General features: G+C 34.1%; 2 protein-coding genes across 2 annotated transcripts; both read right to left on the bottom strand.

Moving 5' to 3' along the window:
* Positions 1–306: 306 nt before the first annotated feature.
* On the bottom strand, positions 307–8673 carry Phum_PHUM500930 (laminin A chain, putative; the record flags this gene model as incomplete). The annotated part of the gene is made up of 19 exons (XM_002430780.1): positions 307–432; positions 535–647; positions 750–1026; positions 1118–1320; positions 1405–1552; positions 1640–1834; positions 1935–2145; positions 2224–2536; positions 2606–2876; positions 2952–3167; positions 3248–3444; positions 3513–3688; positions 3760–3973; positions 4065–5078; positions 5158–5343; positions 5428–5912; positions 6224–6341; positions 6663–6939; positions 8563–8673. The coding sequence occupies 19 exons, from the start codon at positions 8671–8673 to the stop codon at positions 307–309; spliced, it is 4851 nt and encodes a 1616-aa protein (XP_002430825.1).
* Positions 8674–11753: 3080 nt separating this feature from the next.
* Phum_PHUM500920 (Ral guanine nucleotide exchange factor, putative) lies at positions 11754–16215 on the bottom strand (the record flags this gene model as incomplete). The annotated part of the gene is made up of 10 exons (XM_002430779.1): positions 11754–11878; positions 11962–12272; positions 12555–12707; positions 12844–12870; positions 13542–13625; positions 13799–13999; positions 14288–14513; positions 14601–14743; positions 15393–15806; positions 15881–16215. The coding sequence occupies 10 exons, from the start codon at positions 16213–16215 to the stop codon at positions 11754–11756; spliced, it is 2019 nt and encodes a 672-aa protein (XP_002430824.1).
* Positions 16216–17906: the final 1691 nt, after the last annotated feature.

The raw sequence follows: 17906 nt of genomic DNA, 5'->3' as shown, positions 1-17906 counted from the left end.
TATTTTCGCTCTAACAATCAATTTTTTTTTTTTCTCTCTCGGTATTTTTATACAAGCGATATAAGCTGACTTATTATTTATTATTATTATTATTATTATTATTATTATTATTATCATTATCATTATTATTAATATAATTACTATTAAAACTATTATACTTTTCGTCACCACGTCTACATAGTTTTTATTTTTGTTTATATGCAAAATCCGTACGTTTTCCAATCGATGTGAAAACTCGAAACTTTCATTTTATTACGTAAAAAAACGTCATTTCCGGTGTTGAATGATGATGATGATGATGATTTTTTACAATTCCAAATTAATACCCCGTTTGAAACATCCTTCCGGCAACGAACCTGCTATTTTTTCTATATTTGCAACTTCTTCTCTTAATCTATCAACTTCATCTTGATACTGGCCCATTAATTGAGACTAAAAAAAAAAAGCAGAAAACAAATTTTTTTTTTTTTTTTTTTTTTTTTACAAATTTTCCGTCGGAAAATTGTTTTTTTTTTTCGGTTGTGATTTGCAAACCTGCGACATTTTTTCCTCTTTTAAAAATTGCATCATTTCATCTAATTTCGAATCTAATACTTCTTCTTCTGCTTCGTCTAACCTTCTTTCCAAATCGTTGAGTGAATTTTCATCTGAAATAATAATAATAATAATAATAATAATAATAGAATTAAATACGAAGTTGCGATACAATGTTGCCAAGTTTTTTCCAAAAAAAAAAAACTCCTACTCACCGACATCGGAAAGATCTTGGAGTTCGCCTAAAATGTCGTTGACATCCGCGAGAGCTTTTTGTACTTGTTTCGAAGCTTCGTTGACGCTTATTTTCGTTTGTCCGACTTTTTTCTTCGCTTCCGCCGTCAACGCTTCGTCCAATTCTGCTTTTTCTTCGAGTTTTTTCAATCTGCTTTCCGTGACGGCAACGCGACCCGATAAATTATCAGCTTCGTCTCGTAATCTTCCTGCTTTCTTTTTCGTTTCTTCCGCTTCTCGTTTTATGTCGTGAGCTTCCTGTTTGTTTGAAAAAAGACACGAAAATGACGTCAATAAAAACAACAACAAACGAGTTATTTACAAAAATTTCCTTTTCATTATTACTTACCTTCGATGCTTCTTCGGCGTATTTCGATTGTGCTTCTTTTGCCACGTCTCTCGCAATTTGAGCATTTTTTTCGGCTCCCTGTAGAGCGGCTTCCGCTTCTCTCGTTTTATTCGCGGCTAAATCAATCATGTTGACAATGTCGTCGACCATGGCGAGTGCTTCTTGCGCTTTGTCCTTCGAATCTTCCACTTTCTTTTCGAAATCTATCACGAAAGCATTATCGATTCAGTTACTTTTATAAATAAATATAATCGGGAAAAGGATTTGATTTAAATAATAGCGCGTACCTGTCAAAATAGTAAAAGTATCCTGAGCTTCTTTTATCGTTTGTTCACCGAGTTTCACGGCTTCTTTTGCTTTATTTCGTGCGACGTCAGCATTCGCAAGTAAATCGTTGGCGACGTTTTGTTGTTCTTCTCCTTGTTCGAGTAAAAACTAAACAACAAACAACAACAACAACAAATTTTTGATATTTAAGATAACTAGAGAGAAGAGAAAAAAGAAAAACAAAAAAAGTCATACCTGAGATTCTTGAATTTGTTTCAATAATTCTTCCCACGTTTCCGTATGATCGAGTATTAAATCTTCTGCTTCTTTTTTAATTTTCCTCGCCGAATTAATTAAAAATTCCGATTCTTCTTTTAACTTTTCCGCTTTTATTTCCGGAAGTTGCAAATCGTAAATTTCTTGGTAAACTCCGAGTGCTTCCAATTGCGCCTTAATTATAATTTAAACAAATTAATTTAAAATATATAATAATTTTAAACTTTTTTTATGAAGGTAAACTATACCTATATACCTATAACTATAACTATACCTGATCGGCAGAATTTTGAGCGTCTTCTGCTGCGGCTTTTATCGCATTGACACGATCTTCCATTCGTCCGATTTCGCTTTTGAAATTTTCCAATTCATCCGTCGTGTTTCTTTGCCTTTTCACGGCGTCCTTTGATATTTGATACGCTTCCGTCGATATGTTTTCGGATTTTTCCGCTATCTGACCAATCAATTCGGCTACCTTTTCATGCCTGAAAGAAAGAAACGAATGACGTAAATACGCATGCGCGAAGAGGAAAAGGCGATTCGAATGATGTAAGAGAACTTACTCGTTTGCCAAATGTCGAGCTTCTTGCGAGATTTCCGACATTTGTTTGTTTTGTTGTCCGAATTCGTCGGATCTTTCCAGAGCTCTTTGAAGAGCTGAAAATCCATCGGCTTGAACGAATTCCAACGCTTGTTGCAAATGTTCTCGCGTTCGATCGACTATTTCTCTCGCGAGAGTCACGTTGCTTTGACCGTGTTCGATCGTGACGTCTGCTTTCATACGATAGTCATTCACTTCATCTATCATTTCTTTCACGTGTTGAAGCCGAGACGAAACTTCCGATAATCTTTCGGATAAAACGCTTTCGTTTCCACCTGTCGATCAATTCAGTCATTTATAAAAATCATCAGGACCTTGGAAAGGTTAACAACGAGACACTCTACCTCCGATTCCGTATTTAGCCTCCTTTTCCAAAGCCTCGACGCTTGCTTGCACTTCTCTTAATTTATCTTCGAAATCTGCGTCGTCTATGACCGTCGGACTGTTTGCAATGTCGTCTAATAATTTTTCAAGTTCTCGAAGTTTGACGCGATGGGCATTAGCTGCATCTTGGACCAGGTTATAGCAAGGCTCACAATTTAGACAACCTCTTTGACGGTCGTATTTGTTTTCCTTACACCGATCGCAACGTCTACCCTCAACGTTTTCGAGACACTGATAAAAATTCGAATGTTTTTAATTGTAAATTTAAAGCAGACGACTATTATTTAAATTTGGAATATTACTCACCGGACATTGACCCGAAGTATCACATTGTAGGTCGCTACTTCCAATTAAATCACAATCGCAAGGTTTGCACCCTTCTTCGGAAAATCCATAATGATACGGAGCGCACATATCGCACCTCTTTCCGACGATTCCTTCGCGACACATGCATTGCCCGGTTGTTATGTCACACGTTTTGTTTATTGCTCCGATGGGATCGCAAGAACAGGATTCGCAACCCTACGATTGATTAAAAATCAATTGATTGTGCAATCTAATAACAACAAAACTAAAAAAAAAAAAAAATGTCTTTTTCTTACTTCTCCACTGACGATGTTGAAATAACCATCTTCGCAAACGTCACAATTAACCCCCTGAACGTGAGGTTTACAATGACATTGTCCGGTCAATTGATCGCACAATGGCGGACCGCCGTCCGTTTCCATCGTACCTGCTCTGTAGCACTGACACATTTTACAATCGCCTTTTGGAATGGCTAAGGCATCTCCGTAAAAACCTTAAAAAACAAAACTATTGTACGTGATTGTAAAATGTAAATTAACGACGCATGTTTTATTTATTTACCAGGTAAACATTGGTCACACTGCGGACCCCCCGTGTTGTAAATGCATTTAAGACATTCTCCCGTTGTTCTGTTACAGTTTCCTACAGCGTTAGGATCGACGTTCGTATTACAATCACACGGTTGACATTTTTGAGCCTCTCCGAATTTTCCATTAGGATCTCCAAAATATCCGTCACTAAAAAACAATTTTTTTTTTTTTTTAAATTATAATATCAAAAAAAGTTATTACGACGTTTCTTCAATTACCTGCACAGGTCGCATCTGGGCCCACCGTAACCGAGAGGACACTCCAAGCAAACGATATTATCTTCACCCGGACCTATTTGAATGCAAGCTCCTTTGTTCGGACAGGGACACGGTTTACAATCATCAGCAGTTCCTTCCAAAGAATTACCGTAAAATCCTCTGGCACATAATTCGCAGTTTTCACCTTCGGTATTGTGCTGACAAATACATCTTCCTTAAAATTTTACATTAAATTTTACTCACACAATCTTGCGAATAATAAATAAAACGTACAAAAAAAAAATAATAATAATAATCAAACAAACCTGTATTTTCCTCGCAGCTATCAGCGTGACCGTTACAATTACAAGGAACGCATCGAGCAAAGGGTCCTCCGTTGGGGGGTTCATGCCTGTATTTATGAGCGCAACTTTCACAAAACTGTCCTATGTAACCCGAGGGACACGTGCAGGTTTCTATCCAATTCGCGGGTTGTCCCGCAGCTCCTCGTCTGGCTGTTTTTAATTTAACTTCGTCTAAAAATCCAACTCCCTGAGGAAAATATGTTCCCCTAATTTTCACGGCAGTTAAATTTGCCAAGACGGACATGAAATCTCGCGAAGACAACCTGGGTTGCCATCCGTGATCGGAATGTTCGTGCAAACGAAATTTATAATTTTGCACTTGGGCGGACGGAAGAGGATTGTTTTGACCGAATATCGGTTGGCTAATTGACAAACCCGCGCCTTGTAACATGACGTCTTCGACCGTCGGAGCAGCGTTCGTTTCTCCAATCCTAAGTTTGAATTCCAAATCCTGATTATAACTCGCTCTTTGATCGCCTAAAAATTTTTGCGGAGCCAGAAAATAAATTGGCTCATGACCTTGAGATTGCACGCCGATGGTTTGAGAAATTCCATTGTAACTGACTGGAGCCGGATGTTTCGAATAATCTGCAGCCGACCATTTTTCATTGCTTCTAGCGAATGAACTTTCGATTACGACTTTTGAATATCCCGACGTGGATTTACAAACGGACGATTGTCCGTAGCAGAAACAAGGCGTGCATCCGTATTCATTTTCAACATCCAAATTGAAAAATCCCGGTTTACACTCTTGACACCTTTTCCCTTCGACGTTTTCCTTACAGAGACACGTTCCGGTCGAGGGATCACAATGTGGTTCGTTTCGTAAACTTCCTCCGACGACGCATCCGCAAGGTTTACATCCTTCGGGTCCGAAATCGTAAAAATTCCGTTCGCAACGATCGCATTTCTCACCGGTGACACCAGGTTTACACTGACATTTACCCTCTTTGTTGCATTGTCTGCTTCTTGACCCTTAAAAAAAACCCAACAAAAATTTATTTCAACGATCAAAAACGTTGATTGAGAATTCGAATTAATTTTTTTGACTTACCGATTTCATTACAATTACACGCAACGCAATGACCACCTTCTTGCTGAAAGTAATTTTCTTTACATCTTTCACAATTGGGACCATCTCTGAATCCCACGCAATCAATGCAATGACCACCGTGACCGGTTTGTTCGTACAGCTCTTTATCAAAATAACAGCGATTTGAATAACCGTTGCAATTGCAAGCTACAAACAAAAAAAAAAAAAAATTACCGTCAGCCATCGACGTAACTTTTAGACTTACTGACCGCCATTAAGCATTTCAAATACCTCGACATTCGTGAGCATCAGTTTTGGTAGCTCTGCTCCAAGGTGCATCATTATAAAAGGGTAAACATTCATTGCAATCCGGTCCGGCTGTGTTATGTTCGCACCTACAACGTCTTTCCCATCCGTTTCCGACCAAGGGGCATTCGAACGCATGACCGTTACATTTACACCTCGCTCCGACAGCCAAATCCATGACGGCATAAAAATACGATTTTAAAACTACGGGATCTTTCCATAATTCATCTCCGAACGTGTTCAAACGATCGAACGTTATCCTTATATCCGTGGCCGTGACCCATTCTTGCAATTCTGGACTGTTATCGAAATTATATGCTGACGGCCTACCCTCCAACGTTGAAAATGGCACGCTACCTCCCGTTAAAGGCGTCATGTCGGAATATTCAGAAGTGCAAAATGCTCTCGTTTCATCTCCTCTCCTTGCAAAAACCTGCTGCTGAAGACCGTACGTATCTCTACACGTTGCACTGAAACAATAACAAAAAACATTGTATTTATCATCATCATCATCATCATCGTAGTTAAAAAAAAAACATTTAAAAATAGGCGTATTTTAATTCTAGAAAACTTTTTAAATTGGTTCCACCCTCGCATACATCAAATTTTACTTTACAAAAAAATGGTGCCACGTTGCCAATTTAATTTAGCACTCTTTCTTCTTTTTATTACAGGATTCTTTATTTAATATTTTCTTCATCATCATCATCATCTTCTTCTTCTTCCATTATTTATATATATATATATATTTTTTTTTAAATTTTGTTGCAAGTCGACAAACCTGAAATACTGATAAGGAATCCATGGTCCATCATGTGTTGTTCTTTTATATATGACAAAACTTTCCGGTCTTGGCGATTGGAAAAGAAGTCGAACATAAGTTATATCATATGCTTTAACTGAAAACAAAATAATAATAATAATAATAATAATAATTGTGGGTTGAAAATTAAGAAGAAGAAAAAAAAAGTTTAAAGAATCAATGTGTGTGTGTGTGTGTGTGTGTGTATGATAAGTTGTATTGATTAACGATTCAACATGAGTCTCATGTTAATTTTCAACTCTTGTGTTGAAAAATCATTAAAAAGTTATTTTTAAATATTTATTATTATTATTATTTCAAACCGTTTAAAATTAAAATCTTTTTAAAAACATTCTTTCCCCCCTCCCCCCCTCTCTCTCTCTCTCTTTTAAAGAAATAATTATTTAAATTTTCTTACGTAAATGTAATGTTAAATTAACTTGATTCGGATATTGAATTCCTTCGAGCATTGTTTCCGATTGCCACCATGTTTGATTTCTTTCGTTATTGAAATCCGTTAAATATTCCGGGGGATGCGATTCTCCCTCTTGACTTCCGGGAGGAAAACAAAAACCGCAATATTTTTGACTTGATTCCGTTTGTATGCAATAATTTGTAGGTCCGTTCATACCGCATGTGTTTGTTGCTTCGACTAATACATTAAATGCAGCATTACCAAATTCTGGAACGCATCTCTGTGAAAAAAAACAATTTTATTTTTTTAATAATAATAATAATAATAATAATAATAATAATAATAATAATAATGATATTATTTTACTTATATACAAGGTCACTCACTCACTCTTTTCAATTGTGAGGAAACTGACTAATTTAGCTGATTATAATAAAAAAAATTTCAAGTGGGAGTCAAACGCAAACTAATTTTCGCGTCTAAAAACTCTTCTCATTTTTTTTTTCTGTCGTATTAAAATGCTGTTGTATAATTTTTGTGGGTAGATAACAATTTCATTACAAAAAAAAAATTTTTTATTAATGATGGTTTATTTAACGACTAATTTCTTTTCTTATTGTTAAACGAGTGATGTGTTGTGTACATAACTAATAAAAAATTATTAATAAAAATATATATATGTCATCGTAAACTTTGATTACGATTATGATTGTGTAAAATTTTACATTCTTGTTCGAGAGTTCACAAAACCCTTTAAACTTTATCAAATTCAATTGTTTGTTCGAATACCACACAAAAAAAATAATCACATAATCTGGTACAAACTAAATACAATGATGAGAATAATGATGATGATAATACATAGATTTATATTCAAAGTAAAAAAGTTTTATGTTTCGAGATGGCAAAGAAGAATAATTTCCATTACACTCGATAGAAAAATGATATTATTATTATTATTCAAGTATGAAAATTGATTTTCATCATTTTTGTAACCTTTGAACAATAATAAACTAACAAAATAACTAAAAATTGTAAAAATATATCCAAAAATTTACTTTTTCAACAAAAAAAAAACAAACAAACTTTAATGAAGTGTGAATGTACAAACAGAGTATTTGGTTTTTTCAAAATATTTTTTTAAATACTAAACATTTTCTACAAATGGTTAGTTAAAAATCAAAGCAACCAAAAGGGAATAATAATAATAATAATAATAATAACAAAAAGAAAAGAAAAAGGGAAAACAAAAAAAAAATTCTTAAATCATTGTGGGTGGCCTATGGGACGAGTTCGTTGGTACCTAATCGAATACGCTTGCGCGGTCAAACAAACAACTCAAAAATTTTTACAACAATAAAAATAACTTTTCTTTTTTTTTTTTTTTTTTTTTTTTTTTTTAGAATTTTAACTTTTGTTCGATTTCAAAAGAAAAAAGAAAAAATAAAAGAAAAGAAAAAAAACAAAATCAAACAATCCCCCTTATATGAAAACAATAACGTTTGTCTCTATTGCCACGCTAAATCCGCCATTTTTACATGATAAAATTCAAACGTTTTATTACATATAAAAAAAAACGATAAAATTATTATTATTATTATTCATTAAGATAAATAAAATATATAAATGATTGACGTAATATAAAAGGAAACATCGAAATTCATTCATTCATAATAATAATAATAATAATGATAATTTTATATATATATATATATTTAATAGGAAACGAAACACGCGAGTATTCGAATAAATAATTAAAAAAAAAAAAATTAAAAAATTTTCTGTTAATTTTATTCAAACGACGACCGCCATTTTTATTATTTTTAACGACATAACAAAATACTATAAGGGAAGATGTTAAATAAAATTTAATTAATTTGAAATTATATATGTGTATACGTACCTGTGCCTTTCCCGTGTGATCATAACAAGGTATCGTTGTGTTATGTTGACCCGAAACAAAACCCAAACATAATAAAATAAACAAAAAAGAACAAGCGTAAAACGCGAACATGGCGAACGCTCGAAATTAATTTTAAAAATGGATTATTTTCGAATAATGAAATATATATATATAAAAACATCGAATTGTGATCATTAATTTTATGAAAAACATAAAAACATAAAACAAAATCTCTTTTTTTTTTTTTTTTTTTTTTTTTTTTTTTTTTTACCCGCAACACATTAAAACACTGTCTAAACAAAATAAACTAAATACATGTAACGACGGAATGAATGAATAACATAAAAAAAAAAAAAAAAAAAAGAATTCTTCTCTTAAAGAGAGCCTAAAATGCAGGGCGCATGTGTCACCGATAACAGTCAGGAAACTGAAAAAAAGAATGCGAGAGAAAGAAATAGAGAAAGAAAGAGAGAGAGAGAGAGAGAGAGAGGCAGAGAGTAAAGGCGACAAGTTTTATTTTTAAAAAAAAAAAAGTGAGAAAGATAATATAATTAGTGTGTGAATGAGAGAGAGAGAGAGAGAAAGATATATGAAACCTCGCTCGCAGCGTGAGAGTCCCTATAGCTTTCTTCTTATATTCACAACCAACCTACTTATTATCTTCGCGTACCTTCCTTTTCATACACAACAACTATTCAACAGTGCCGAAATAAAGTTTTTTAACATTATTTTTTTCAATAAATTATTATTATTATTATTATGCGACACGACACATTGATTATTATTATTATTATTAAATTTTTTATTCCTGCTGTCTGCTGTTGTACTATTTATTTTTTTTTTTTTTTAAACAAACACGTAAACTTGGAATCAAAATGGTGGAAAAAAATATGAGTTGAAAATATTTTTGCTGTTTTGTTTTCTTGTTTGTACTTCTGACGTTTTTTTGCTGTCGTTTTATTTTGCTGTTGATTTATTTTTTTTTAAAAGAAAACAAATTTAAAGTCTATATTTTTAAATAAATAAATAAATAATTGATTATAAACATAAAAACAAAAAAAAAACAAACCGAACCGACTTGATGACGACGACCACGATGACGTCGATGACGACAGCAAAAATAAAAATGGCGGCGATACGATTAAATATTATGTCTTTGACTCGTTTATTATCATTATTAATGGAGTAATTAAAAAAAAGCAGACGAAAAATTATTCATAAATTAAGGAATGTAAAAAAAAAAAAAAAAAAACGACGACCACGCACAACAGAAATATTTTTTTTGTATTCCCACGGGATAAACGCATTTAAAAAATTTTTTTTTTAAAAAGCAAACGTCGTCTGCTATTGTTTTATTTATTAAGGTACGATAATGCAAAACAAAACAACAAAACCCAACCCGAAAATTTTTAATTTTTAACCATATTAAGAAATCGAATTGAGGTTTGTCTGTTTGTTTGTTGCACGTCAACAAACGATGAAGTAATTATTATTATTATTATTTTTAAAAAACATTAATAATAATTGTCTTTGGCGTAAATAAGAAAACAGGATGATTTATCATCATCGTACCTGAATATAAGTTAAAAAAGGTAATGCCGTAAAATGTCGTCATGTTGCCGTTTATGGTTACGTCAAATCGAAATTTTCGGACTCGTTTTCCTCCCTTTCCCCCTTCCCCTCCTCTCCCTCCCTCCCACCCCCCGTAAAATTTTACGTTTAAATAAAAAAAAAAACATTTAACCGTAAAAAATTTTTAAATTTTTACAATTTAACAGGTGAATAATTGATATATATATATATAAGAAAAAAAAATTGTAAACCGGAAACGGAAGTTATTGTTTTTATCGTACGAGCAGGTGTACGAATAAATTTTTTTTTTTTCTCTCTTTCTTTATCCCCCAAAACTTAAATAAAATTTAAAAAAATTTTTTTTTTCTATTCATTATACTTTTTTTTTTTACATTCATTCTGTTTTTCATTCATTCATTCATTCATTCGTTCAAAAAAAAAAAAATTTCAAATTCGAATGTTTTGTTTCGAAAATTATGACGTCATCAACTCGTTTCGTCAATTGAAAAAAATTGTAAAAATTTTCTCCAGGTTTTTCCAGGTTTCGAAAAAAAAAAAAAAAAAAAAAATACACGCACACACAGACATTTTTAAAAATTGAAAAAAATTTTTTTTTTTTATTTTTATATAAACAATAATAATAATAATAATAAAAGTTTATAACTTTGGTTACATCTTTGGTTTTAAAAAAAAAAAAAAAAAAAAAAATCTGATTTACAATATACATATAAAAAAAAATTTTTTTAATTACTAATAAGACTTTAGGTGAGAGAGAGAGAGAGATAGAGAGAGACAATGTTCGAGAAAGAGAGAGACAATGTGTGTGTGAGAGAGAGAGAGAGAGATGCGATAAATAATTTAAAAAAAAAAAAAAGAAAAGTCATTCGAGAATAGGAAACGAACACAATTTTTTTTTTTTTTTTTTTAATTTGCGTTTGAGACTCGGAAACGGGAAAATCCCGTTAAATAATAATAGTAATAATAATAATGATAATAATAATGATAATGATAATAATAATATTTTCACCCGAGACAAAAATATTAAAAAAAAAATAAAAAGAAAATTTTATAACACTTTTAACCGTCTTTTGCATTTACTTCCCGTTTTTCTTTTTCTTTTTCTTTTTTTTTAAATTAACAAATCGATACTTACAACTTTTTTCTACTTTTGTTGTATTCGAAAAAAACAAAAAAAAAAATCACAAACGCAAATTTAACACAAATTTAAACTTAAAAGAAAAAAAAAATTTTCCAAAAAAAAAAAAAAAAAAAAATGAAAAAAAGAAAATTCTTTTCTTTTTCAGTCTCCAACTCTAATTAAAAAAAAAAATATTTAATATTAAAAAAAAAAAAAAAATACGAAAAAGGTGACATTTTTATTTTCATTATTATTATTATTATTACAAATTACACGTTGTGGGGGGGGGGGGGTAGGGAGGGGGCGGGCCGGGTCGTTATTACAAAATACAATTTATACAACGATTCGCAGGGAACGAAGGTATGTAAAAGCGGGGCGAAGGTTTCGAGGAACCCTTATACAATTTTTACAAACATTTGAAAAAAGAAAGAAAGAAAATTTTTTTCTCTCATTTTCCTCCAGGTTTTCCTCTCCTCGACCATCATTCGAAAGACATCAAATTGACCGGCAAAGGTTTTTCCTCTACGCCAGCCGAGATCCTCGTTAATTGTTTACACCATTGAAAAGCCGTCGATTTATTACCGGAACGAAATTTATAAACGTTCCCTGGAACAAAAATCAACAAACCCATCATCATCATCATCATCATCGTCTCTCGACCTTTGACATTGAAAAAAGTTTATAATTACCCCGCTGAAGATCGGCTATTTGAAAAAGATCCGGTTGCAGTGGATTTTCCGTCGGGCAAACCGTCCAACCGGATATGGCCATCATTTTACACGGTTCCTTTTTGAAATCGTGTCTTTCCGTTCCTTTGAATCCTTTGGGTGAGAAAAAAACGAGCGACGAACCCCACAGCTGGACCCAATACCTTTGCCATGACGTCACACCCGGTTTCTTACCATCTTTGAGTATCGTTTTCCTCCTCAGGCATCCTTGCATGAGACAATCGTTTGATAATTCGTCGCTCAACTCGTCCGAATTTATCGTTAACGTGGAACTAGAAAATACCGATGAAATCGATTTTAACCACGACCGTTCGTCCCCTTACTTATTATTTAAATCTCTACCCGATGAACAAGTTTCGAAGAGAGAGAAAGAGAGAGAGAGAGAGAGAGAGGAAAAGAGTGACAACCACAAAAAAAAATTAAGCAACACGTACCCTCCTCCTCCTACTCCTACTCCACCGCCTCCGCCTCTACCGGAAACGAAATTTCTTCCATCTTTCGACATTTTATAATCGGATATTTTATTTCTATCCGAATTATTTGTTTTGTCCCACCCATCTCCGCCATTTTTTATCATCGAATCGTTCAGTCTTAAATTCGTGCACTGTTGTTGTTCTTCTAAAACTGAATCGTCTAAAAGGTGCCGTGGAATTGTATACATGCGATCTTGTTCGCAGGGAGTCACCTGAACGCATTTGTTGAAAATGCTAAAGCAAATAATTTCAAAAAAAAACAAAAATAATAATAATAATAATAAAATAAAAAATAAAAATTTCCATGCAATCCAACTTTTTTTTCTTTTTAAAAATTCGCATTAGCTAATTTACAATGCATTTAAAAAACTCACGACCGTTTGTTTGTTTGTTTGCTCTTTTTTGTAATTACACAACAACAAACAAACAAACGCAACCCAACGCAAAAGAAAGAAATTAATAGGCGAAAGTGAAAACCTGGCGCTCAGGTGAATTTTCTTTTTGTTTTTTTCGGGGTCACTCACCATCATCATCACCTTACGACCGATCATTAACCGATTCGTGGTACCTCCTAAAAATTCTCATGTTATAATTTTTCTATAACCCCGATCGTTTGTTTATTTTCACCACCCTCTACCGACGATAATGATAACGTTTGTACCACGTCAAAAACAACAATCGCATTCGCCGAAGAATAAAAAAAAAAAAAAATGGGCTACGCCTTTCATTGTTTGCAAAAAATTTGTTTGTAATTTTGTACCCGAGTACCCAACGACAAAAAAAAGAAAAACGAGTTTTCATGCATTAACAACATGCTAGCAGCAAACAAGTGCATCCTATTATTATTTATTTAAAATAAAAGCGTGGTTGGGGTGTGCGTTTGCATCAGCAGCAGCAACAGCAGCAGCAGCAGAAACTACGGTCACCTCGTTTTTGAAAAAACTACAAAGCTAAAATCCAATTTGTAAAGAAAGAAAAGAGAAGGACGGGTCGGGTCGGGGGCGGTGGTCAAAGAGGGGGGAGGGTCAGGGGGTGGTCAAAGGCTCAAATAATCTATCGAGCACTCACCCCATGGCTCCGTGGGATCGACTTTGATGACAGCCGCCCAACATGTGATTATATAAATTACGTGGAAGGCTTGTACTACGAAATCTATGAAAGAACACAAAAATACAACAACCGATCAATCAATCAATCAATCAATCAATCAATCAATTTTCTCACTTTTTTAGTTTCACGGTGTGACGCACACACGCACACACGCACGCGAACACGCACTCAAAGCGACGGTTAAAATTCATTTAAAAAAAAAAACAAAAACTCACTTCGTTCCGAGACTCCGACATTTTCTATGACCCGGTACGAATTTGTTACCGTTGGTTAAAGCGGCTTGAAGTCTTAGGGAACCTGAACTGAGACCACCTTTGGCCGGCGACAGGTTTAGAGATGCAACCGTTTCGCTCACGGATTCTTTAGAACTCGAAGAACTCGGCGCCGACGACGGAGGTTCCAATCTGAGAGACAATCTGAAACAAAAAATAACACGTACATGCTTGAATTTAAACACGGCCCTGAGAGAGAGAGAGAAAGAGAAAGAGAGATAGAAAGAGGGAGAGGGAGAGAGAGATAGAGAGAGAGAGAGAGAGAGAGAGAGAGAGAGAGAGAGAGAGAGAGAGAGAAGGAATCCGACTAATTCTTCCTGTCGTAACGGATAAAACAAAAAAATGATTTTGTATTGTTGTGTGCTGTCGTATCATCATCAAGTTCGTTACGTGGGCGAGACAAACAGGAAAAAGACGAAAAACCAAACTCACTTGTACTGATCGTCCTCGACGAATTTCTGTAGTTCTTCGATATATCGAATCGAATTCAAATACCGTTGAACGTGTGGTATCGGATTCAAATGATTGTAATTCGATTCTTGAAAATTCGATATGACTCTCAAAACGTTGTTCATTTTGATTCGTCGTTGTTCGGATTCTAGGCCGCCGGATTGAGGATGCGCCATGTCGATGTACACGAGATCGGTTAGAAATAAACCTTTTTAAAAAAAAAAGGAAAACAACATTAATAATAATGATGACGACGTACCCCCAAAAAAAAAAATCGTTTTTTTTTGGTACGTACCCAAATAAGGAATGCAAGGAAGTTTAAGCGAATCCAAATGTTCCCGAAGGTTTTGCCAATTGTTGGCATCTGCAAATACGTCAAGCAATTTATCAAACGATTGCTTATCCTTTTTCGATATGTGACTCCATGTTTTGCTCAACCTGAAAATACAAAAACAAAAAAAAAACATTTTTTTTTTCATTAGTCATTCCCTATCATTCATCATGAGTGATTTCCTTGCTGACTTAAAGGAGAGAAGAAAATGAGAGAAAGAAAGAGAGGGAGGGAGAGAGAGAGAGAGAGAAAGAACGTCGATAACGAACTCGCTATAAAAAAAAAAAAAAAAACGTACGATTACGATTACGTTTAAGCACGTGATTAAAAATTACAATCATTATTATTATTTTTTTTTTTAATAACTTTTAAATGTAACTTTCGAGAGAGAGAGGCAGAGAGAGAGAGAGAGAGAGGGGGGGGGGTAAAAAAAACAATTCGTAAAAGTATCATTAAAAACCGTTAACGAGTTCGATTTTTTATAATTTTATTACATTTTCAATGCATTTCACTTAGAGTAGAAATTAAGAGAATAAAAACAAACAGACAAACAAACAAACAAACGCAGAGGTCTCCACCTTTGCAAAAAAAAAAAAAAAAAAAAAAAAAAAAAACATTTCAAATTAAGTTTTAACGTTTTTTTTTTTTCTTTCTCTTTCCTTTCACCTTCTTCTCTTAAAGGTAATTAACGAACGACAGTAATTGTTTTGTCATCGTAAGTAACCACTTTTCTTAAAACATCCAAGGAATCCTAACCTGTATATGGACGCACATTGAAGAGCGGACAATATCGCGAATAGCGAATGAAGATTGTTCAACTCGTAGAGTTTTTTAGCAATTTTTATAAAGTGAACGAGTACTTCCGTTCTCCGTTTGAGAGCGGACGCGTTCAACACTTCTTGAACCGTCCAAAAGCTAATGTGATTGAATCGTCGGGTGAAAGCGACGACGTTCGGTGCGACGACGAGTTTGTTCTTCTTATTCCAACCGCATCCCTGTAATTCTTCCAAAGTTATGCCTCTGAACGCGGGAAGATCGAGGAGCGTTATTTGAGTGGCAAAGTCTTCGGGTGACACGCGAAGAATGTCCGTGACGATGAGATCGTACGAATCGATTCCCAGTGCTGACGTCGGAAGACTCTGAGATTTGCTACGAGAAGGAACTGGAGACCTGAAAAACCGACGAAATATAATAATGATGATAATAATAATAATAATATTACGATGCTTTCGTTTTGTATTTACTTTTCGTCGTCGAAATTAACTTTCGAATAACCGCAGAAAACGGCCGGAGCCGAGATTTTCTTCCGATTTTCACCAGATTGAAAATTCGAACCGTTTTCGCCATTTCTAAATGAATGTCTCGTTACGATGTTTTTAGCCGCGTGAAAAGCGTTTCCTTTTTCCGGTGATTTTTCCACCGTTTTGTTGAATCCTTTCTTTTTGACGTAAGCATCTTCGGGTAATTGGAGTTCCAATCGGAGTTCGGAACAATCCCCGTTTTGATATGTTTTCTCTACGGCTCTGTAAGCCGACAAACTGTCACAAGAGACGTCCTGTGGCATTTCAGCATAGTGCATTCTGTCTTGAAGGCAACCTACGCGGTGACAATTCACCGCCGCCGCCGCCGCCGCTGCCGCTGCCGCACTCTCGTACCTTTCTGGCACTCACGAAAGTAACCGTCATGAAAGAGCCATATCTACCTGAAAATAAAACAAAAAAAAAAATTACAAAAATATTAAAACCATATATTACCGTTTCTTTTCGAAAGTGAAAAAAAAAAAAAAAAAACTTTATTCTCATCTTTGTTCTCCGTTTATTCTGATCGTAATCAACGCGAAAACTTTTTTTTTTTTTTTTCACTTTCTATGTCTTCATTTTCCAAACTGGGTGATTTCCCACGACGTCGACGACGACTACCTCGTCGTCGTGTTTAATTACCCGACACAAACAAAAACGGTCAAAAAATACCTTTACATCCACGTGACCACAAACAAACAAACAAACAAAAACAAACCATCGTGATTTTCGACGAAAATCATCGTCGACTTGTTTACACGGTTCACTAAAAAAAAAAAAACAAAAATCCTGACAATCGATTTGACGGCAGGTGGTTTTTAACCAGGTGCATCCGAATCTATATTAAACAAACATCACGTGACATGAATTTTCGAAAATACGACGTTTCGTTTCGTTTCCTTTACATCATAATCATCATCATCGTTATTAATGTTGCAAATCCCACATTTTTATTTTTTTCTCGAAAATAAAACATAAACCATTAGAAAAAAAAAAACCGGAAACAAAACCTTCGCAAATTACCAATTAAATAAAAACAAAAACAAAAAAAGGAAATGACCCAATTTTTTTTTTTTACGACAAACTCGTGTGGGCACACGAGAAACTCACGTGTCGTCCAACGCACATGATTGACATAAATGAAAGAACGCATTCGGGTGGTACAGAAAAAAAAGGCCAATTAACGCAAAAAGAAAAGTCGTTTTTACTAAACATATCCTCGGGGGGAGGGGAGGGGGCTTGTGGGGTCGATCGAGTTTACCCATTAAACCGGTCGTGATTAACATCAATGAATCGAACTCGATTTACGATATACACAATATCAGGTACGACGACTCCCAAATGACGACATTTTCAAATCCTAACAAAAACAACAACAACAACAACAATAACAACAACGACAACAACAACAACAAACTCTCCATATTAAGACCATTTTAAAATATTACAAGAATTAAAATACCTTTCCGTTTTTTTTTTTTTTTTTTTCCACAAATATGGCGAAATAATTTTGACAAAAAATATTAAATATAATTTTTTTTTTTTTTTTTTCAAAAGTTGCCGGACGTGGATTGTTGGTAATCCGTAAAGTAAGACTTCAATTTAACGCTTTGTCCAGTGACCGAAATTAATTCTAAAAAAAGAAAGAAAAACTAACGTGAACTTGAAATTATGTTAAGTAACTTCTTCCATTGCCATACGTCTTGACTTAAGCGTACCTGAAATTAAACTTTTTTTTAAACCGTCGTATGGTATAGTACCTTACGCAATACGCAAGCGTAACCAACGCAACCGTACGACGTCATTACTCTTCGTGAATGTGTACAGAATGCAACCGAAAAATTGCTTCCGCGAGAGTTTAAATTAATTAATCTAACTATAAGAAAATCATTTCCAACGTTTTCGTGCCATTTTTTTTTTTTTTTTAATTTTCTCATTGCCGCAGATTGAAAAGAAAAAGAGAGAGGAAGAA

This window comes from Pediculus humanus, genomic scaffold (assembly GCF_000006295.1).
Source record: "Pediculus humanus corporis 1103172108268 genomic scaffold, whole genome shotgun sequence".
NCBI classification, from domain to species: domain Eukaryota; kingdom Metazoa; phylum Arthropoda; class Insecta; order Psocodea; family Pediculidae; genus Pediculus; species Pediculus humanus.
This window is presented reverse-complemented; position numbering and strand designations above follow the sequence as displayed.